Source organism: Akebia trifoliata, chromosome 6, assembly GCF_017979445.1.
Source record: "Akebia trifoliata isolate Shusen 1 chromosome 6, ASM1797944v1, whole genome shotgun sequence".
Taxonomy (NCBI): Eukaryota; Viridiplantae; Streptophyta; class Magnoliopsida; order Ranunculales; family Lardizabalaceae; genus Akebia; species Akebia trifoliata.
The window spans coordinates 10793782-10818725 of NC_141380.1; the positions used below are offsets into that span (position 1 = coordinate 10793782).

At 33.8% G+C, this 24944-nt stretch overlaps 1 protein-coding gene across 2 annotated transcripts; it reads left to right on the top strand.

Moving 5' to 3' along the window:
- Positions 1–5841: 5841 nt before the first annotated feature.
- LOC147400194 (ABC transporter G family member 22-like) lies at positions 5842–20931 on the top strand. 2 transcript variants are annotated; one of them, XM_086445794.1, is made up of 11 exons: positions 5842–5961; positions 6965–7304; positions 9928–9995; positions 12028–12263; positions 13260–13415; positions 13584–13767; positions 14125–14433; positions 14519–14806; positions 19173–19457; positions 19575–19682; positions 20327–20931. In XM_086445794.1, exons 2-11 carry the CDS (start codon positions 6965–6967, stop codon positions 20546–20548), a joined length of 2196 nt encoding a protein of 731 aa, XP_086301920.1. In that variant the 5' UTR covers positions 5842–5961; the 3' UTR covers positions 20549–20931. The 2 variants fall into 2 exon arrangements, with proteins under 2 accessions (XP_086301920.1, XP_086301919.1); XM_086445793.1 differs by lacking the exon at positions 5842–5961 and having other exon boundaries at positions 6959–7304.
- Positions 20932–24944: the final 4013 nt, after the last annotated feature.

Sequence of the window (24944 nt, forward strand, 5' to 3'; positions counted from 1 at the left end):
AAAGTAACCACAAAACAAACACTTTTCCTTGGTGGATGGATGAGGTTCTTCAACACCTTTTTTATTCTTAATTGCTCTCTTAGATGGTGATGGCAAGTAGGGTTGATCAATGGCCCAAGTTTGAGGTCGGCCTGGTCGGTCATGGATCGAATTTGGATAATAGTATTAAGCCGATTTAGTTATCAGAGAACTAGGATTGACCTTTAGAACAAGGTCCTTTAAACCATCGAACCAATTTGTTAACTTATTTTATAATTTTTTTATTTTATTTTATGGAATTGAGATATCAGGGTATTTAAGAGCATCCGACTAATCCTTAGAGCACGTGAATTCCCCTCCCCTACATGCACCAAGTAAGTTTTGGAATAAAGCCCTAAGAATAATCCTAAGAGAGGATTTGAACTCAAGATCTCATCTTTATATTGTAATTTTATATAAGGGCCAAAATATATAGACTCATGAAGAGTGAACACGTATGTTCACACACAATTTTGATCGTGTATGTGTGAGATCCAATGGTTGAGATTTATTTTAAAGATCCGTAATAGATTCTCAAGATACATTTTTTATCCCAACCGTTGGATCTCACATATACACGATCAAGATTGTGTGTGGCAATATGAGTTCACCTAACAAAAATAAAAGGCCTGATTAATTGCGAGTCAAGCTTGGACATAGGTATTTTCTATTTGGCTCAGCTCAACCCAGCCATTTAGCGGGATTGGGCTAGGATTAAGATTTAGAAATCCGATTAGACTTGGGACTTATTGTGGCCTTGGTTAAACTTAGGCACAAGTCATAGACACCCCTAAATTGGTAAGTCACATTAAAATATGTTGTAACCATATGGACTTTTCCTAGACCCCAAGATATAATTGGTTGCTTGAAAATGAATTTTATTTGATTTTGTTGTTTGTCTTTTCCTCCCAAAAAATAAGTAAGAGGAGTGTAGAAGTTGTTTTTGGGTTTCGACTCCTCAAGATCTCGGATGAAGTTATTGGGATGATCTTAGGCTCTATCATGCAGTTTAAATAGTCTTCAATCAATACTTATCTCTTCATACAACGTCAACAATGCTATATTACTAGTTGAAAGGGAGAATAAGATAAAAAGGAAGCGATAATTCGACAATCAAATTAGTCATAGAAAGAGAAATTAAGAAAAAGAAGTGTAGTTGTAAAGGGATTTTAGGGAAAATGAGAATTTTGGTCATGTTCTTAATCTTTGAGAAGGATTTTTATAGTAGTATTTTCAGGGACAAGTGTCACCACAATATAGGTCCAAGTAAGCTATGAGTTGGTTTCTGATAGGGATTGTTGACTTTTCCCTTGAGGATTTTGCTCACACCTCATTAATATCATGTTAAGTTTGATTAGTGAGGGTCTCAAGCTATTTAATGTAGGGTTGTTGAGATATCTTGTTTAGGAGGTGGTTTTACTAGAGAATGTCATTTCTCAATCCCTTTGATAAATAAGGAGGGATGAGATTTGTCAAAGAAGAGCTCAGATCGTCTTCAATGTTTTGTCTTACTATGTTGTGTCTTGTCAAATTGAGTTGGAATGATGCCCGAGCTCACCAGGTCTTGTCAAAACGTTTGAATCTTTCAAACATATTTGAAAAATTCAATTGTTCCCTCTTGACAAGTGGTAAAGAAATGTTCGAGCTTCGCGTTTTAAGTCGATTTGGCATTCACTAGTGAACTTGACTTGCAACGCTTCCCTAATTTGACACATTTCCATTTTGGGCAAATGAGATTTCCTAGGTTTCAATCTTAGCCTAAGTTGGGGATGAAACTTAGACGCATGTTTTTTTTTTTCTTTTGTACTTCATCTTTTCCCTAATTTTGTTGCGTGATTTTCTTTTCACAAAGCCAAATTCAAGTATACTCGATTGTTCTCGATTCGAGAGTTAGACCAAGCTATGTTCCCTTGATCCTTGGTTAGTTGAGACTAGTCTCCTTAAATGATGATTTGTGTCAAGGTCGTTCACTTTACTTTCCTTTTTTGGCACATGCTAGGGCTAGGCTCATATGACTTCTAACAATCCCTAGATCACATGTTGCCATCTTAGGAGGGGACAAAGTGGTATCCACAAGGAGTATTTGAGGAGGCCCTTGCAGTGGTGATCCTTTCATCGATGCAACCTAAAACATGTAATCTCAACAACTAACATACAAAATCCAATGATCAGAATAAAACACATACTTTGAGGATACATAGCACATATCCCTAAGACATTTATATAATAAAAGACAAGTGTAAACCCCACTATGCTATAGGTTGTGTGGGGATAAATGTTCCACTCTAGCTATAGTGGATCCACCTTACTCATTTTATTGCATTTCTTTTCATTCTCTTTTACTTTTTTCTTTCCTCTCCTCCCCTTTCAATAATCTCCCTCTAATTGTACTATCTTTCCTCTTTTATCCTTATTTTTTTAAATAATACTCCTCAAGCTTTACTATCTTTCCTTTTTTACACCTTTAACTCATTTTATTGTCTTTTCTTTTCTCCCAATTTCTTAATAGATTTTTGTTAATATGTGCCCTAATGGCACATGTTTAAGTGTAGTAAATACACTTAGGAAATTAAAATTTGTAATGAAAATACTCTTAAAAATTATTTTTTTTTATCAAAATACCCCCCAAATGCTTATTCTCAATGTGTATTTATTACAATAAAAACATGTGCCCATAGGGCACACATTAACAACATCCTTCTTAATTGTACCTCTCCAATTTTATTATTTTTCTTCTTTTAATTTTAAAATTTTTTTAATAATATTTCTCTAATTTTATTTATTTATTTTCTCTATTCCTTTTTAACTCTAAAGACGGACCAACTATAGTATTCATATAAAACATTAAATGGGGGATCATTAAATCCTCTTTTACCCGAATTTAATAGATATAAGAATTTTTAGTCCAATCCTATGTGGGGCTCATGATACCTTCCTGAAAGATCCAGAGATTCCAGACAGGCAGTTATGGAGATCTACACTCCCTTAATGATATATATATATATCGCGAGATAGTGACAAAAGCTGCTAATATCGGATACGTGATCTATACAAGCCACGTGGAAAGCATTAGGAAGCTGGAACAAATTATGTGACCCACTTGTCGTATAACGATAAGTAGTTAATCCTGGGCTATGTAGAGCTTCTTGGGACCAACCACGTGGCAGTAGTTGTACAATACCTCAGAGGGAGTGTCGAGAATAGTATCGTCCTTGTCACGTGGACTTTCCCTAAAGTGGGTGGCACCGCCCATTTTATAAGAGTGGTTCTTCTTTCCTGGCCGTTGGATTGACCTTGACGCTTCCCTACTACATTTAATTCCTTTATTCACGAATTGACCAAAATGCCCTTTTCTAAATTTCATAATGTTGTCACAACACTAAGGATATTATTGTCATCATATTTAAATTGAGTTGAGACCATGTTGTTGGATAAAGATGCACATATCTGTATCAAAATTTTGACACCGACAGATTGGTATTATTTCAAGTTGAGTGTACAAACCGCTCAAGTCAACAGTTACAAATTTTTCATTCACTAACAATCAAATCCAAATGAGATCTAAATATATTTATATTTATATTTGAATTTTTTTTAATACCCAATCATGTGGATATGGATGTGATTCAAATCTTATTAATTAGGATCATAATCAAATTATTTTGTACTCACTAAATGTCTAAATTTATATTTGACCCAATCTAACCTAATCCAAGAGTTTTTATTGGGAACTGAGGTATCAGACTTGTTAAAACATCCAAATAATCTTTAGGGCACGTGCAATCAGCTCTCGTCACATGTACAAGATTATGCAAATTATTTTATTCAAGATAAATCAATAACGTAACCTTCTAAATTTTATGAAAATAATCATATTAAAAAATAAATCGAACTTGATCAAATGTTAAAAAAATGAATGATATCGATCATTGAAATTTAAAAATAAAATTCAACGATGAAAATTATATATTTTTTTAAATTCATATAATTTTTTTTTCTACAACCCTATTTCAATGAATCATGTTTTTAATATCACAAGGTGATTAGATTAAAAAAAATTCTCTTTTTTAATGAGCATGAGAGAAACTCTTTCTCTTTGCTAATGTTATTTGCATGACATGTCAATCGGATGTATTCTGAGAAAATATGTATCGTTAACAAAAGGGTAGAATGCGTCATGTGTCATATTGTAAATATCGGTATCGAATTTTTATTAACCTAATACCCGTATCAAATAGACTTTAATGCTAAACAGTTGAATAATGAACACGTGTCAACGATTTCTTGTTAGCTTGGAACTTTGTAAAAACTACAAAATAGTCCTTTTTGGGCCTTTTTGTCCTTATAAGTGATGCCTTAGCTTGCAAGGAGCCCAAGGTCCATCCGTCCAATGAAACATGGACACGACACTAGGACAAATAAACTTTGTTTGCTACTATGCTGGACTCAAGCACGAGACATCGTTAATTGTTCTGTAGTCCTCAGCCACTCAAAATACAATAATGAAGTTACCAAAATACCCTTTTCATTTTTATAATTTTTTATGAATAAAAAAAGAAAATTAAAGATACATTTTAATTATATAAGAGAGGCATACAAGCTAATAGTCGCCTGGCACGCTAAGGTCCCACCACTTGATGTATAATTGTCATCCTACTAAACTTGTGGGCCCACCACCAGTGGGAAAGAGTGATATACTTTAATGTAATTATTAGCTTTTCTTCTTCTTGGAAGAGCTTTCTCTCATTTTTGGGGTCCAACATATATGGCACATTTCTTAGTAGGCCTACTCATTGAAATCAGCTTCATCAATGATTAGTAATCTTTATTCTTTATATCCAATCACAAAAATATTAAATTAAATTACTATTCAAGAGTGGAAATTAGGTATTTGAGAGCTAACAACGATTATATATAAGTAAATACATGGTACATGAGATTAGAAATTAAATCATTTTAACAGGTTGTTGAAGCATTATGTTAATAGATTGAATGTAATAGAGATAAGGATGTTGAGATGGATCAATTGAAAGATTACGAAACACAAAATTATACAAATTGATTTATTATATATCTATATCTATATATATATATATAAAAGAATAACTCAAATAGAATACACAAGAGAAAGTTGATTGATATTATCTTGACTGAATTATACTATATATATATATATATATTTTTGTTGATAGTGGTGTTATGATCTGAAGTCTCGACTACTAGGGCGGGACAACTGATCTTTTAGGGTACCATATATCATTGAAATTTCTCACCAAAAAATCGACTGTCCCTCCCATGAACGTATCATGCAGTAGTGGTCAATAGGTTCGTTGCCCTTAGCTTCCACACGCTAGTTATACCTCGATCGACTTGATGACGTCTTGCAAGATATATGTAATACTTGACAAATCATACATACTAAGTAAGTTTAGGACTGGTCTACCATACGAGCATACACACTATTTAGAATTGGATTAGGACTAATCCAAATCTGACCCGAACCGGTTCAATGATGACCTTAATGTTGGCTGCCAGTCACAAATAATAAGAACAAGACATAGTTGATGCTGACGATGGTACACATAGACCCACTGATAAGATCGAACACTGAGTTGGGTAGGGCCGCCCCAAGAAGTGCAACCTTTGAGTTGTGGTACACGTGGACCGTATGGCTCAGGATTACGGAAAATTATATTGTACACGTGTACGGTAGCTATCCTGTCCTTTGCTTTCACCAGTTATTATCCATTTAATAAGCTATAATGCCAATTTTGTTATTTATGTCGAAAAAGTAAGGGTACTTTCGTCATTTCAACTGCTCTTCTCCTATCTTACTGGTCTTTATAACAGCAGACGCCACACTTTCCGGAGGATGTCACACGCCTACGAACTCCAACTCTCCTGTTATACTTTGCTTCTCTTTTTTTCTCTCACAAACACAAGGTATTACTCTCTCTCTCTCTCTCTCAATAAACAGATATAGGTGATCTCTTTATATGTATAAAATTCATATAAAATATGATATTTGAATTCCATCTGAGAAATTATATTTGAGTTTCATTGCATTTAGCTATTAGTGTATATTACTTACTGCATGAAGAAATTTTAAGGAAAATAAATAAATTTCTTGGAAAAATAGTCATAGAAAAATAAATTTCAATAAGAAATGAATTACTTTCTTTGATTGCACCTTGAAATGCACGAGACAATTACATTTGGAGTTGGAAAAACATTTTTCTGGAGAAAGATGGGAATGCATTTTAATGCCCAAGATGGAAATTGCTTTGGATGGAAAATACATTTTATGAAAAATGGGCAATCATACACCTAAAATTCATATCTTCTAAACAAATTATTTTTCTACCCATTTTAAATTTGCAATGAAACAATTTTATTGTTTTAATTTATAATTTTCTTTTTGTAAATGTGTTTCAAGTTGATAAGGTTTTCATGAGTTGGCACGAATACCTTAGTTTAAAAGAATATTTTTGTGTAGAAAATCTCAAACTTAAAATTTTTAACTGCACAAATTAAATTTTCTAGAAAACGAAATTAGAGACACGTAGAAAATATAACCAATGTTTATTGGAAAAAGTAATTCAAATATTTTGAACAAAACTCCAATTTTTAAATTATTTTCAAAATAAACAATAATTGCATTGCAATCAATGTTTTATAAACCATAGTAAAACAGTGCTCCCACCACATCCAACTAGATTTTGTAATAAAATCGGTTCGACTACCGAATCGTTGGGTTTTTTTTTTTTTTTTTTTTAAAGAAATTAAGATAGCTTCAAGAAAGAAATATACTTATTTTTCCTTTTAAATAAATGTAAATTAACTCAACTAATTGTACCGAATCTGTGGTTCTGTTTTTAAAATATATCAAAAAAATCCTGGAGTTATCAAATTTTTTATTTTATTTTTATGTATTAATTCGATGAAGATGGAAACGACATCGACTGGACTAGCGAGGACAAAATCGGAGCAGTTGGATACCATAGTAAGAAAATCGCCGAGCCGAGGAATTTTAACTGAAGCCGATGGTGGAGCGAGCCTATCCAGGAAGTCGAGTGTCGGCAAGCGAATGGCTTCACCTGGGCGTAAGACACACATAAGGAAGTCGAGAAGTGCGCAGCTGAAGCTGGATATGGACGAGGTGAGTAGCGGCGCTGCTTTGAGCAGAGCCTCCAGCGCCAGCTTGGGCTTCTCTTTTAATTTCACTGGCTTTACCGTACCTCCTGAAGACATCGCCGATCTACGAGGATTCAGTGATGATGATATTCGTAAGACAATTTCCACTTTTTCTTTTTTTTAATATTTAATTATAATTATAATTATTATTTGTTTTTCGATCTAATAAGTTCAAGACTTGATTTCGTGCATCCCGAGGTTTGATAGTATAATTAACCTTCACATTTGGAATATTCAATTAACATTTAATCTATGGCTATCGATGGGTGGATTTGGGCCAGGCTTGGTTAACCTAACCCTAAAATGGGCGGGCCTAAATTATACACCTCTAGGGGTTCTAATTCGATCAAGTCCAAATCCAGTCCTAATCGATTTTGTATAAGTGTCGATTTTTAAGTTTTATAAACAATTTAAATTCATGCATTTTTATTTATTTTTAAATCATTTGGATTCATTTAATATTACCTTTTTAACAAAATAGGGGTTCAATCTTCATCCTAGTTGAGAAAATGTTTAGAGATGAAATAAATTTTTTTTTTCAATTTTAATCTTTTATTTTTTGTTTATTTATTATGTAAGTCATCTAATTCTATATTTATAAATTATATCAAATATATATATATATATATATATGTGGGAAACACAGGGGTGACACAAATGATGTAGTGACACACATATAATCGTATATGCTTTTTACTCATATCTCTCAAAAAAACATCTACGATTATGTGTGCGCCACCATGTCATTGTGTCACCCCTATGTCTCCCTTTATGTCACCCTAACACGACCCGTAAAATAAACCAGCAAGTATGGTTAGACCCTAGTTTGACTTGGATTTAATGGATTACATTTTTTTTAACCCAACCCTACCTTCGTAGGGTCAAAATCAAGGTCTTAACCCCCAGTCTTTGGACAGACTTTTAGCTGCCCCAATTGGCATACCTAACACTATTAAAAGACGTGGGCATTTATTTTGTCAACCTAGAGATACATGTTCGACTATGTTAAAAAGGGAAATGATGTACCTTATATCGCACTTTCCACATCTATAGTTTCTACACACTTCCATGTCAGGAAAGTATGATATGAGGCACAATCTTGAGGTCACTTTAGCATTATTTACAATTAAACCTTAGAAATTAATGAGATGACCAAGACCAGATCTCAGGAAGCAAAGGTCTTGAGTTCGAATCCTCCCTTAGAGGTGTGTGGAGGATGGGACTACACGTGCCCCCTGAAGACTAGTTGAGTGGTCTCCGGATATCCCGCTTCATTAGAACAAAAAAACGCATAACTAACTTCTAAGAAACATTAAAAGAAAGATAATAGAGCTTTGAAGAGGACAATAATATATCGCAATCATCTGTATTGAGAGGGACGAATATAGGCCATTGGAGGTGAGTGATCATGACAATTTGGTAAAAAATGATTGAATAAAAAGAGGAAATTTGGTATCATTTGTCGGTGTACATGTTTTCAATCATAATGTTTGGGATAACATTATGATACGTCTTGGTCAAAAATCAAAAATCTGGACCAAGTGAAGAATCTTGGACGTCCATTTGCCGCTTGATTTTGACTCTTTGATTTCAACGGTTAGGATTTCAGATTAGATGTGATTCATGGTCATGGGTGATCTAACACTGAAAAGTAAGTGAGAGCGAACAACTATAATCTATAAATAACGGTCATTATAATAATGTTTTTTAAGATATAAATATCATTTATTTACCATTTGTTTTTCTAAATAACAGTCTATTTTTTAATTTAACAAATTTAATGATGTTGAAATAATTTAAGAAAAATGCTGAAATGACAAAAAGTATTTACTGTGATTCTCACAAGTTTGAAATGGGATGTGCACATAATCATAGATGTGTTTCCTCGTGATACGAGTAAATATCATTTATGATTATATATGCTTGTCCATGTCAGAATTATGAGAATCACAGTAAATCCTATGTCACCCCAGCACGACTCATAATTTAAACATATTCGTGTTGGGGTGACACACGATTTATTGTGATTCTCACAATTCTGACGTGGATATGTATATATAACCGTAAATGATTTTTGCTCGTATCACGAGAAAATACTTATATGATTATTTGTACATCCCACGACAGATTGGTGAGAATCGTAGTAAATACTTTTTTCATTTCAGCATTTTGCATATGAGATACCTATGTTTTCAAATTGAGCTCATACATACCTCCTAATATAAAATGACCAAACTACCCCTATGTTCCACCTTTAGCTGGAAAAGTCCTTGATTTGACTTTCCTAAAATCAGCCAAAATCAGTCATTTTCAATGTCTTTCATTAATTATTTTAGCTCACTTGGACCCCCTCTTCCAGTAGGTGTGAACTCCTTTTGATTTGTCACTCCAGGCATCAGGAAGATGGTATTTAACTATCAGAAGGCCAAACCACTTAATAGGAAAATTTTAGATGGCAAAGAAAATCAATTGCCTATGTTTGATTTCCATTAGAAGATCCAAACCAAGTGAGTTGATTCCAAATTTTCTAGATAGGAAAATCATTTTTCCAAAGAGGAAAGAAAATGATTTTCTGAACATTGCAAGAAAATCAATTTTCTCAATAAACGGAGAAAGAAATGCAGAGAGATTGAGTTTTCAACAACTTTGATTTTCCCAGGAAAAAACATACCCTCATATCAAATGATATAATTATCTCTGTGTTTCTAATTGCAGCTGAGGATCTTGAAGCTGGTGTACGCAAGAAGATTCATTCAGAGCCAACCTTGCCGATTTATCTCAAGGTAATGTTACTAGTGATGCAGGATATCTTTCCCTCTCCCCTACTTATATTAATTAATTAAGGCCGATGTACCCAAAACCGATCTCCCCTACTTATATTAATTAATTAAGGCCGATGTACCCAAAACCGATTAGTCGGTTTTGGGCCAGTCTTTATGTACCCGATAAGAATTGGGTATCATTCGGGTACCCGATTAGTAAATTTATAACAAAACTAGCAGTTTAATTAAATAAATACTAATAAAGAGAAATTTTGAAGTAAAACTATTTGAGCAAAATTTAAAATATAAAGAGAATTTTGACTTATTTAATTTTCACTTGTTTCTTTACGTGAATGTCCATTTATTTTTCATATATTATACAATTTCAACAACAAATGAATGATTCATACCCTAATTTTTAATGATTTTATTCTCAAAAATTTGATTTGCCATACATTGTTAATCTTAATTTTCATTTGAGGAATTACAAGTTAAATTATTACACATATAAATAATTATTTATTTTATTGGATACTTATATTTTATTTTCTCATTCGAAAAATAAAATATCAATCTTAATGGGTATCGGGTATTTGCAAGGTCAGTTCTAGTTCCAAGGATCTCGTACCTGGAATTGAATATCGAGGCTCCGGTTCTGTGGAACCACCCAGAACCGACCCATTGACACCCCTAAATTATTAGTCAATGAGAGTCAAAGTCAAATCTGATCATTATCCTCTATGGCTAGTGATTCTCACACAAGAATAATTTATTCCCTAAATTCTCAATCAAATTTACTTGAATTTCTTGGAAAATTTATTTTCTGTAAAAGGTATGAGACAATATTCACCCATGATCACAGGAAAATTAATTTTGAATGAAAATTCACTTACTCATAAAAATGTCAAAACAAATACACACAATTTCTGTTTTCAAGGAAATTGATTTTCCTAGCAAACAAATCATAAGTATTGTCTGTACTCTGCCCGAGTCAAACTCTAAAACCAAATGACATAATTGGTGAATTTACCATAACATTAATTTCTTGAGAAAATGAACTTCCTTAGAAAATGTGACATTGATATATATAAAAAAAGAGAGTTAGTCATTAGTTTGGAAGACAAGATTGGAGAATATTTTCCCATCAAGAAGCAAAAAAAATCATTATTTTATGGAAAATTATTTTTGTGCAGAAACTTACAACCATGCAAAGATACTTATCCTAAGGTTCTATATGATTGCGCATGGTTAGGGAATGGGAAAATGATTTCTTTAGGAAACATAATTTTCAGGGAGTAGTGGCAAGGTCTCCCTCCAGAAAGTGAGAGGTCTTGAGTTCAAGCACCTTTGTTTGCAATTCAAACGAATTTATCCCGACTTACCTAGTATGTGTGGTTTGCAGAGGTATTACATGTACTTGAGGGGATTTGGGTGAGATATGGTGCTCTAAGAGGCCAGTTGTCTTACCTCTACTAGTCGGGCCTACGGGTCCAAACACCTCGTCATCAAAAAAAAAAAAAATAAACAAAACAAAACAAAAGGTGTATGATTGTGTATTTTCCCTCCCAAAAGTGTTTTCCCATACAAAATGTTTTCTCACTCCCTTGGAAAAAAAATTTCTCCTCAAGTTCATAAAATCATTCATAGAAAAAATTATTTTTGAGCAAAAACTCACAATCATACAAATCCCAAGGGTTTCTATGAGTGTGCATGGAAAATAAGTGGTAAAATGACTTTGGAAAGATGATTTTCAAAGATGTATGACTCTGCATGAAAATAATTTTCCTAAGTCCAATTACACTGCTTTCAATATTAACCCCCACAATAAAAACCAACTCTCTTTTTGGCATTTTCCTTAGTGCACTCAAACTGTAGAAATAATTTTTTCACAGAATTCCTTTTTCCAAGAAATAATTTCTCCTAGCAATCATACAGACATTTAGTTAATTTCTTTTTTAGAAGAATTCATGATCAACTTAATATCATTTACAAGCATAAAAGATTAGGATCATGGATAGAAATATATATACCTGAAGTGGTGTTTCTTTTGCAGTTCAATGATGTAAAGTACAAGGTAGTTATCAAAGGAGTAAGGACCACTATGGAGAAGGAGATCTTAAATGGTATTACCGGTTCAGCCAGTCCAGGAGAAGTTTTAGCTTTGATGGGTCCTTCGGGCAGCGGAAAGACGACACTCCTCAATCTTCTTGGTGGGAGGTTAAATGAATCTCCACCTGGTGGTTCCATCACTTTCAATGACAAGCCTTACTCCAAGTCCTTAAAACGCAGGTAAAATATTATATCAACAACACACATTATGAGTTTATAAGAAACGAATATAAAAATTTTAAAGATGGGTATTGTAACCCATTTTTGTAAATAATTTTTTTTACAAGAACAGGTAAAGTGGCAAATTCGTTTTATTTACTTGAAATTAGTTTACAATTGTGAAATTGTACCCCAAAACAACTAAAATAACCTGAAATGAAAACATAAGAATGACTAAACCACTTAGTTGTTTCAATTAGATAGATCTTTGTACACTATCTCAAAAGCATATATAATAATAATAATAGTCAAAAGCATAGTATTTTCTGTTTCATGTTCCTTTTTTTCTTAAAAAAACTAAATCAAACATATATATTCTAATTTGGAAAATTTTAAGTATTATTTGGTTATCTATCATACAAATATTTTTTTAAGGAATTTTTGGTTATCTATCTGACAAATATTTTTCAATATCATTGACATTGTCATCCATTAATATAGGTTAAACTTGAAGAAAATAAGCAAAATAATAAAGGCATTGAAGCACAAAAAAAAATAAAATAATGGTATAGTAAGCAAGTGTAGTAATAATAACAGAAGTCTAAAACTCATAAAACATGATTACAAAGTTTCATCACATTAAAAAATGGTAGGTGAAGGTTGTGTTTTTGAACCAGATGGTATCAAGAGACTCATAAACCTTACCATTTGATGTTTGGTTATTGTAATAATTTAGAAGGACCTCAAGCAGTAACTGTACCTTCTAAAAGACATGCTTTTCTTTGACAGAAAATTGACCCAAAAACATGTTCATTGTGCATCTTCTTTGGAATGATGGGTTCTGAAGTTCATTTTAAGGGGTTTCCCTGAGGTGATGATTAGATCAAATCATGATGCAAAGGTGAAAATTAAGCTGGAAAGAGCATAAAAATGTATCTATCAAAAAAAAAAAAAAAAAAAACAAAAAACAAAAGAAACAAAAAACAACATAAAAATGTAACATGAAACACATGGCAGGATAGGATTCGTGACTCAAGACGACGTTCTATTTCCTCACCTTACAGTGAGAGAAACGTTAACATATGCAGCACTACTGCGACTGCCGAAGACATTGACAAAACAACAGAAGGAAGAACGAGCATTGGACGTAATCTGTGAGCTTGGATTAGAGAGGTAATACTAATACTCTTTTTTCCTCTTAATAATGTAAACTAAGTACAACTTATGTGGTACTTTTGTAAAATTGAGATGATTTGAACTTAATTGAGGATTAAGAGAAAAAACCATGGTAATAGTTCTGAATTCTCGAAAGCTAACTTGGGGAGATATCACGGTGTGTAGGTGTCAAGACACTATGATTGGAGGCTCCTTTGTACGGGGAGTTTCGGGTGGCGAGAGGAAGAGAGTTTGTATTGGCAATGAGATTATAATCAACCCTTCTCTCCTGTTCCTCGATGAACCAACCTCTGGCTTGGATTCCACAACAGCCCTAAGGACAGTTCAAATGCTACATGATATAGCTGAGGTACGTAAAATTAAAATTTCAGATTACTGGTTTTAAAAAAAGATGCAGATCCAACTCATCTCAACCAACATACAAATCAAGTTGAGGGGATAACTCAGGAGATTATCAGAGTAATTGGAACATAAATCATAATCTTTCCGAATTCGAAAACTAGATTGAGCCCTGCATCTATCACATCAAGTGGACCTAAGTCCACATCGAATTCGATTTGTAAACCTTGGCTGGGAACAATGTTTCGTTCCAGTCTTGGCCTAGACATTCCGAGACAATAAGAAACTTTTAAGAATTTAGTTAAACAGAGAAAGTTTATGTTGAGCTTGAAAACTTGTTACGACATCAGTTTTGATCTAATGACAGGAGGGAAAAACAGTGATAACTACGATCCATCAGCCATCAAGCAGACTTTTTCATAAGTTTGACAAGTTGATCCTTCTGGGGAAAGGGAGTTTGTTGTACTTTGGAAAAGCATCTGAAGCAATGGTTTATTTCTCATCCATTGGATGCTCTCCTCTTATTGCCATGAACCCGGCAGAATTCTTGCTAGACCTCGCAAATGGAAACATAAATGATGTTTCTGTACCATCGGAATTAGAAGACAAAGTACAGATGGGGAACTTGGAAACCGAAACAAGAAATGGAAAGCCATCTCCAATAGTTGTGCATGAGGTAAAGGTTTGGTTGTTTTTTAATTACCAGAACACATGATCATTCCAAGAAATAAAATATATTTTTCAATGTTTCATGAAAACAGTATCTAGTGGAGGCCTATGAGACACGAGTTGCAGAGACAGAGAAGAAAAAACTTATGGCACCAATCCCTATTGATGAAGACTTAAAGTCGAAGGTGTCTTCTCCAAAGAGAGAATGGGGGGCAAGCTGGTGCCAACAATTTTCCATCCTATTTTGGCGAGGCCTCAAAGAAAGAAAGCATGATTACTTAAGTTGGTTGAGAATCACTCAAGTTCTCGCCACTGCAATTATGTTGGGCTTGCTATGGTGGCGCTCAGATGGTACTACTCCTAAAGGCCTTCAGGACCAGGTATGTACACTTTGCCTTGTTAAATTGAGTAGACCAACCACTTGTACTACTCATTGTGCTGAATTCACTTTAAGTTCATGTGCTTACTTTAAAGTCTTCCTACCCATCCACTATAAGCACAGCTACAACAAAATCTGCCCTGAACACTACCATTTTGGTTGTATTTCTATTTGTTAATTTGAGTTTTAGATATGTAGTTTCTGCATAACTTGCACATGTCACTTTTTCATATTTTACAAGAAAGCTTAATAATATTATTTGTTATACTGATACACATTAGGATCGCCATCATCATCACTAGTAGTACCTTATCCCAACTATTTGGGGAAGAAAACATGAATCTTGTTAAATTTAATTCTATCCAATAGTTATATCTAATGTTAGAAAGCCAATACTATATATTTTGTATTCATAACTGAATTTATTAGATAGAAGGAAGATAAAAACAAGTAGACCCACCTCAACCAGAAAGGAAGGGACAAACACCACCACCTCACTCAATATAGAGAGCTTCCCATCTACTTAAAAAGTCCCCATAGAAAGCCCTCTTAAACTCTCTAAAGATTTTACGCCAAATGGATGGAAAAAAACAAGGAGAATAAAACACGAGTAAGAAAAAAAATGCTCATATTTCATGAGCAAAATTGCAATGCACTGAAGACACACTACATGAAAATTGGAAAATTCGATAGGAAAATTTGATGGGTTAAGGCCCACAAATTTAGAGCCGAATTTCGACGGCCTAGCTCCATTGAAATTTTTGATGTTCCTCGATTTGACGAGTTAGAGCCGTCTAATTTCTCATCCTCCAATTTGACGGTTTCGGCCTGTCGAAAAAACAAATTCCATGATGAAAAATTCAATGCCTTGGTCTGTCAAATTTTATAAAATTTGATGATCTCGGGTCATCGAATATGGGCTTTTTTCACATTGTGACACCATGGTGTGTTAATATGCAAATGGGCACCTAGAAATTTAAATAAATAGATAAAAATTGCACTAGGATAGAACAAGGAGGACAAGAAACTGCATCTGAAGCAGGAAAGTAAGATCGATGGTCGTGTATTTTCGACAAAGAAAAGAAAGTAGAAGAGGAAAGTAGAAATCAATGAAGAAAAAAAGAGATGAAAAAGATAAATAGGGAAATATTGGATTATCGCCAATGTTGAGAATAAAAACCCTCATCTATAAGGAGAATACAAGTTCTTGTAGAAGTGTGATAGAGTAAGATAGCATCTCCAAAGATTGACAATTAGATATAGCGAACAAACTAAAGAAGAAAAAGTCTCCAAAACACCCTGCTATATTTGAGTGTTCTTATACACACTTCTTGCTAGTCGCTACACCATAAAGCTTGTGAATACGGCTACTAGGTCAACCCTCCTGATTGACAATAAAATCAACCTTGAGTTAGTCTCAAAGTGCTGCAATTGATCCCTACATTATTGGATGAGGTACTTGGATTTGGAATATTTTGTTGTTGTATTCTAACTTTAAAGTATTCAGAATGAACTTAAATAAAATAAATTGATATATTAATGTATTGAGATCAATAGGAGTTAAAAACCCAACCATTTTGGGGATTAGATTCCCCTATATTCAATGTTTTTGAGTTTTATTAGCAAAATTTTCAAATTGCTCTGCTTTTAAAACAAACAAATGGGGTACTTGGTAAATGTTTAAATTTTTAAAAGTAATCTCTTACAAACTACGGTGTCTCACAGGAATTGGGGTACTTGGTGAACAAGGAACCTAGTGATTGGACCTTGGGATGTTGGAACATTGGTTGTCTCTACCAACCAAACTTTTATAAAGAGTTGGAAGAGAAATTTGCCAAATTTATCACTAACATTACAACTGAGAAAATTGAAGTCAGATCCTAAAGCCTAGAACAAGTCAAAGCTTAGTTCAATCCTGAAGATAGGAGTGTTGTACTCATCAGTCTTTTGTGTGCGTGTGTGCGTTGTGGAGGGGGGGAGGGGGGGCTTTGACTATCTTCAAAAAGCGTGTAATACGCCTCAAAGTTGTTCACTTCATTAGTCAAATGTCAATTTAGCCATTTTAGATAAGTGCAAAAGGTTTTTTCCCCAAAATTAATTTACCAACAGATTGAATGTCTTACGGAAAAATGGCTAACATACCCCAATTGGAGTCATTCCAACTAATCCACCCCGTTTTGATGGAAAGGATTTCTACCATTGGCAATACAACAGAGAATTCTTCTTGAAGCAGTGTAAGGTGTACAATGTATCGATAATGAATTTCCTTGCAATTCCAAGTTTTTAAGTACATGTGCCATCAACAAAAATGGAAGGAAGATGATTGTATGTGCCATCACATGTTCAGCTTGTTGTTTGATGCTTTATGTACTAGTTTCCTAAGAAGACCAAGATATGACCAGTTTCCTAAGACAGCTCGTGAACTAAACAGAAACAATCAAGACTATCTATTTCGCTAACAAGATGGGTGATGACATCAAGTTCAAGAGCTACAAACTTTTGCAGAGCTAATATGACCATTGATGTGATCTTCCATGTTCCAAGCTGTCATAGTAATACAAGGACTCCAAGAACAAGCTCATGCACTGGAAAGAGGGCTTACTACTTGATCAACTCCTTCAGCATATTTTTGCTAAAGAGGAATCTTGCAATTGAGACAAGAAAGGTGAATCCATGGTAAAGGCATCATCCAGTGAAAGGTATAAACAATGGACAAGGATTCAGTCTAACTTGGCCTTGACACTAACCAACTCAGAGCTAACTCACTTATAACGCATCCCATTTCAGGTGTTATGGCTTGACTTAGCCTAACTCAAACATGATTCGGCATTTGTCTCACATTAGCTCGAGCCAAAATTATACTAGAGACTCAGCCTTGACGTCAGAGGAATCCAACTTCGAGTTTGAGTTCGAGATATGTTGACATATTTCCTTGAAATATACCAAAATATTTCTATTTCCACAAGACTCACTATACAATTTAACAAACAATTTTTTTTTTTGTTTTGGTGTATTGTTTGGTGGAAATATTCCTTTTTTGAAAAACCTATTATAAAAAAATATTGATAAATTTATAAAAACAACAATAATTATAAATTGCCTTTAGAAATGACTTGTTAATCACACAACAATAATATTCAATAATCACAAAAATTACACATAATATCCGTCTATTAGTAGAAATAATGAATTAAAGCTATGTATGTATCTATATCCTCTTATTTTAATGTATTCTAAGAAAGTTAGCATACACATATAATTGTCCATGTTCTAACTAGTTGAATATATTAGAAAATTATTCGCACATATTTAGAAAATAAAAATATACAATGTGTGAATAGTATGTAATAGTTTGTTCATTTAAGCAAGGCACTTTACATATTAAGGTGTATAGTTATTCTTATTTCCATGTAGAATATAATTGTCATTATCGGGATTTATAATACTTGGGCCAACGTGTGGCAGAACATTTTTAATATTCATTTTCATACTCCATGTGGTTGTTTGTTGCATTTCAATTACTTGGAATTGAGTTTTACTGTTTACTTTATCATTTCCTACAATTTCAATGACTGTTTCCTGATAATTTCCCTCATTTCAACAATATTTCCATAATAAATGTATTAAATTTTCACACTTATAAATATTCCTATTTCTAAGCAGTCTGAGATTGATACCAAAATCAAAATTCAATGCTTTACCAATACACAATGTCTTAGATAATTAAGGACTCAAACAAGTAAACATCTCCCCCGACAAAAATAAACATCTCCGAAAACATCCTACCATAATGCTGGAAAAATGGTCTTTACTCATTTCAGCTCATGTGTGAGAATAAGAATAGTTGAAATGGGGCATACGTACGCAATCTGTTTCCCAAGAGGATAGACATTTCTTGGAAAATGAGGCAACAATGTTTTTTGAATCTGGGATATGGTGAGAAATGTGTAGGAAACATTTGAGAAAACTAATGGGAAACATTACAAAAACATACCTATGATATACTTTATACTTATTTTTTATTATTTTTGAGTGTCTATTTCTCTTTTAATAAATTCCAAACTCACACAAGGTGTGACATGTAAATGCATGTGCCCATTCAAAAAATTACTCAATCCATAACACTACATACCATATCCTACATGTTTCACCTACTTTTCAAATCAGTTCCCTGCATTAAACATAATTTTAGGGGTCATTCATGTGTTCATTTCTCGCTTTATTTCCCGCAAACATGTCCCTATTCTAGCAACCATACATTTAGATAAGCACCAAATGAAAATTATAGACTGAAGCATGTAAATCTTCAGTTTGCATTGAATTTAGAGACAGTTCTTGTCTAATTATCTAATCACTTTGCATTGTAGGCAGGGCTTCTGTTCTTCATTGCTGTCTTCTGGGGCTTTTTCCCAGTTTTCACAGCAATCTTCACATTCCCTCAAGAGAGGGCCATGCTAAACAAAGAACGAGCAGTTGACATGTATAAGTTAAGCGCATATTTCCTTGCAAGAACCACGAGCGACCTACCACTTGATCTCTTCCCACCTATATTATTCCTTCTTGTTGTCTACTTCATGACGGGCTTGAGATTGACTGCTGAATCTTTTTTCCTAACACTGCTTACCGTATTCCTCAGCATTATCGCAGCTCAGGTACAACAACTTAACGCAATTAACTTCTTAAAAAAAAAAAAAGTGTCCATGGTGCAAAGATCATGTGTCATAGATTAAATGACCTAGCATGAGTAACTAAGATAGATGCATTGGCAGGGCCTTGGACTGGCTATTGGCGCTACATTGATGGATATAAAAAAGGCCACGACTCTGGCTTCAGTAACTGCTATGACTTTCATGCTCGCTGGAGGGTTCTTTGTGAAGGTATGCTTGCAAGTACACTTAGGAGCTATACACCTTTCTCAGATGAATTATGGTTATAAACATTTCTTTGAGAAAAGTTCATGGAATGTCTATAATACCAGCTAACTTCTTAATCCATGTGAAGAGAGCGACGGATTGATTCATAAGATGGACGAAGTAGCTGCATAATCTCAGAACTCAGTCGTGACAAAAATCTGTGATTTTTCAAAAAATCTTGATTAAATAAAGATTTTAGTAGTTGTCTACTAAATCGATGATTTCTTGAAAAACTCACAGATTATTTTTATTTTTTAACTGTTATTTTAGAATTTAACATATGAAATATATATATTTTTAGACTTAATTTTTGTTTTTATCCGATGTTCTCTCGATTTTATCGATCATTTGCCAACTTTTTCTGAAGCTTTGTCGTGCTGAATCATTCCCGAACCCCAAATTTGTCACTATTGACCAAACAATCTTTGAAAAATATGAGATCTTTTATACAGTTAAAGGAAAAAAAAAAAAAAAAAAACACATTTTCTTTAATAAATATCAGTTCCAACTTCCAAGAACTTCACACTGAAAATTATTATTTTTTAGTGCTACAATGTGCATCACAAGACAAAACTGATTGACTAACAACATTGGTTGTGTTTTTGCAGAAAGTTCCAGATTTTATATCATGGATACGTTATCTTTCTTTCAACTACCACACCTACAGGCTTCTTCTCAAGGTTCAATATGAGCACGTCGTTCCTGCTATAAACGAAATGAAAATAGATAATGGTTTGAGGGAAGTCACTGCTCTAATTGCCATGGTTTTCGGGTATCGTCTCTTGGCATACATCTCTTTGCGGCAGATGAAGCTCCAATCAGGAGTATAAGCTCATGTGGGGAAAGAGAATTATTGATGGCGGCTTATGAACAAAATTTATTCTCCACATTTACTCTGCTCAAGGAACCATCTCTTAATTATGAAAGGTAGCCACCGGTAAAGAGAACTGATCAATGTCTTTCAGGTGCTCCACCTCTAAAATGTTATGAAGTCATCCTATGAATCAGAAGTACTTAAGTGTGAAAGTTAGTCTAAGCTAATGTATAGAAACATCCACATTTAGGGAATCCTTGAGGATGCCTTTTAATTATCTTTCACCCATCCTTAGAGATGGAAGTTTTTTTTGTAGGTTTTATAAACTAAAGTTTGTTGGAGAGTTTTGTAGTAGTATGCATGAATAATCAAGACAATGTTAGTTTCATATTTTGTCAATCTCGAGACTAATGTAAGTGTTGGATCGATTTGTTATTAAAGACTCCAGTAAAATTGCTCAACCGCACGTATCTCGAACAAAAAGCTCCAATATGTGTGTACAAAACCTAAAAGGTAAAGAGAGCACCTAAAAAAATTCCCAACACTTAGATAATCAATAAGTTGACCCATATTGATTAGGAAAATTCTTTCTTCGACTCGTTCCTTCATCGGATCTTTAGAGAACTAAATTTGATCATTTATGGGACATTAGAAATTTGATCACCGTAAGATTATCTTTTTTCCTTGGTGATTATTTGGGGACCTTTAATAGGTAAGATTTACAGCACCTTTGAACCGTTTCATCACTGGACTTCTCGACAGCTCGTTTTGATCCGAAATGACAAAAAGGGTATTTTGATCATTTCACCCACTTATGTCATGACCTACCCTTTGGTGGCAATTTGGAGATGTTCTACATAATAAGATTTATTAGATCCTCGAATGATATGTCAATCAAAGTTACTGTTTGAAAGTTATGGTTGAAATACCCCTTAGTGGCATTTTGGTAATTTTCACGGTGCCATCGGTGCAACTCATGAAGCTGCCGACAGCAAGTGCCAAATGGTCATATTTTCGATTGTTAGGCTCCAAAAACCCCTCACATGCCTTTAAAACTCATTCTTGAGTTCATTTGTGGGTTAGATTTGATCCCTAGAGAACTTGTGCTCTCCCTTCTCCCATCTAGAGAACATTTTCTATACATTGGAAGGCCCAAACCTTAGTTGAAACGCCATTCAACGTAAGCCCTTCCTTTGATTTGATCACATTCCTACCATCAAACTCTTCCTTACACACATTGGTAGAATCAAAGAGCAAGGAGTAAAAAGTGAAGATAGAATGATTTAAATCAAGGACATGAAGACCTCAAGCATCAAAGTGGAAGATTGATCGGTTGAGGCATCCTTGATTCATCTTCATTCATCTCTTCACACCTTGAACACATTGATACATCACTCGAAACAATGGCACAAGTTGAAAAAAGGAGTGAAGCTCAAAGACCTGAGAAACTCAAGATTTTGATTGGCAAATCTCTTGTATTGAGTGAGTCTTTGATTTTGTTTTTAATTTTTAAAAACATATGTAAGTGGTTACTTAGTTTAACCCTTAAAAACCAAGCTCTTGTTAGAATCGAGGATTCTTAACAAGAGTAGAGGTTCGTGAATTTTCGATGAGCAAAATTCATACATTTCGAGAGGATACGTTTATCTCGATCTTAAGGTTTTAGAATTTAGCTTAAGTATAAAAATTTTGTGTAAAAAATTCGAGGTAAACCATAAATCTCATTGATAGTGAACACCAAGACCCTTGCGAATGTGACCTTGGGAGTGGATGTAGGCACATTGCCGAGCCACTGTAAAATACGTGTCTCATGTTTGTGGAAATACCTTTATTAATTTACATTTAGATGAATGTATGCTATGAATGAACACTATGTTATGTATGTCATGCCATGAATATTTAGATTCTAAGTGAACATCAATTGCATTGCAAACTAGATATTAACTGTGAATATGGATGTAGGTACATTGTTGAACTGTAATAAGTCTTATGTCTTGTGCATGTTTTATGATTCTAAAATTTACACTTGAATGTCAAATAGGTGAATCATATATGAATTGTCATTACATGACATGACGAAATGAACAATTCAATTCTAAGTGTATTTTCTTTAAATGCAAATTAGAGACATGAGTGCAAAATCGAGGCTAAGTGAATGATTTAGAACATATAATCAAATTAATCAATTTAAATTAAAATTTGATAAATCGAAAGAAATTGTAGTTATCCTATTCACCTCCCCTCTAAGACTAGACACAATACGAAGCCCAGAATTTTCAGATAACAATAAAATTAAATAATTAACCAAATTAAAAATAGTCACATGTATATCTAAATGATCCAACTATTGCTATAAGTTTTAGTACTAGTAGATTGTCTCTCATCAGAATTCCAAAACATAACAAAATCAAACCAGAACAACTAGTACTTGAAATAACATATAAATTGCCCAAATAGCTATGCAACCCTAGTTAAGAATATCATATTTTCATAAATTTAATGCAAAATAAAAATATGAAACTGAATTTCAATCGTGCAAATTGAATAAGAGTAAAAGAATAAGCTAAGTGATTTAGAGAAGGTAGACATTGGAACAAGTTTTAAACACACTACCCCTCTGGGTCGAATGATTTTTATTTTTATTTTTATTTTTTGACAGGGAAGCATGTTTTAATGAGATCAGTAACTCGGTGATGGTGGGAATTGAACCCCGGTCAATGGCCGAAACCATTGGTGTTGTAAGATTTGCAGCTCACATTTACTAGAATAACACAACTATGTCCCTCTTAATGTCGTGCACTCCAATGGTGGGGCACACGAGCATGGCACCCAACTTAGCTTGGCATTGCACATTGTACTTGTGCATACATGGTTTGGTCCAAAGTCTTCTCTTGGAACAAAACTTAGATACCCTAATAAGTCCATCCTTGGTGTCCAAGCCCCACTACATAAGCCCATAAAACACACAGTATAATAAAATACAATGCAAATAAGAATATAAACTTGCAAGTTTCCCTCCAAAATTTTTCTAGGGAAGTTAAGATATTAAAGAACCACATAAGTGCAAATAATATACAATTCATTAACACAATTATAACATTAAAACTTAATTAGAGTAACATAACAAGTGGTTCTTTCTCAATTGAGCACAAGAATGGACCTTTGTGATCCAATTAGAGGGCATCTGTTAAGTTACTAAGTATTAGAAGGTGGAATTTAATCAATTTATACATTTAGGTTAATTGTAGGAATACCTCCAATTGGTGATAAATTAAGAGAAATACAGTTGAGATGGTTTGGACATGTTCAACGAAAGCCAATTACAACCCAATTAGAAGAAATATTCAAGTTGAAGATCTTAAAACAGCGAGAGGAAGACCTCAAAAAACATGGATGAAGATAGTGAAAGTAAATATGAACTTACTCTCAATAATAAAATACTTGGTTTTGGACAGAGTGGAATGGAATAACAAGATTCATTTAACAAACCCCAATAACAAAATAGTAAGGTAGCTTGTGTTAATGGGCAAGTAGTTATATTTACGTGACGGTAATTCTACTTACATGTCGAGAAGTTGGGTAGGTTACCTAATGTGGCAAGTAGTTATGGCTGGAAGGTAGTTAGATTTTTTTTTTTTTTTGTTGGAAACTTGGTATTGATTTCTAAGAAAAGTGAATGAAGAAGATTGAGATAAATTCATATTTCAGATTTGAATGCAATAAAAATACTTATCTATAATTATGGTTGAGGCATGCACGAATGCATTGTCTTAAAGTAAAATTAGCTCCTGCAACGATACCACTTGTTTTGTATGTGTCTGCTCGCTAGGATACAACAACCCTCATTCCAAGGAGACACCCAATTGAAACATTACAACAAACTTGACTAAATTATGTACTCTCTCAATGCAATATAGTAATAAATCAGAATGAAAGTCAATATGTGAAGAGTCGAGAGAAATTATTGTATGAAAGCAAGTAAAACCGGTTAAATAATTGATTTAGATAGAGGAAATGTGGCTATCCAAAAAGTCACCAAACCCTTGTTCGTGTCTCTCTATTGTAATGATTCATAAAGGCACGAACAAAGAGGACTATAGGACACCCATAAATTGGGTTTCCAGTGGTTGGATATATAGCGGACAAAAAATAATTTAAAATCAGTTTGGATTTTTTTCAAATAAAATTTGAACAAAAATTTAGTCAATTTAAGACCTAAGCCCGCCAACACACATGTGCTAAGGGTTTTTGGAGGTTGGATCCAAATCCCACTAAAAACCTTGGGTTCCCCTCTTGGGCCCCACATGCGCATGTACTTCAAGGCTAATAGAAACAATAACATAATAGGAGTTGCATTCCAACTTTTCTTTTATTCAATGTGGGACTAAATCAAATAAAAGACAAAAATCAAA

Bases quoted from the DNA above. Each gene is read 5' to 3' on its own strand.
- LOC147400194 (XM_086445793.1), top strand. From the start codon at position 6,959: ATGAAGATGGAAACGACATCGACTGGACTAGCGAGGACAAAATCGGAG. The intron at 12,264-13,259 runs GTAAAATATTAT...AACACATGGCAG, and splicing joins TCCAAGTCCTTAAAACGCAG to GATAGGATTCGTGACTCAAG. The intron at 13,768-14,124 runs GTACGTAAAATT...ATCTAATGACAG, and splicing joins TGCTACATGATATAGCTGAG to GAGGGAAAAACAGTGATAAC.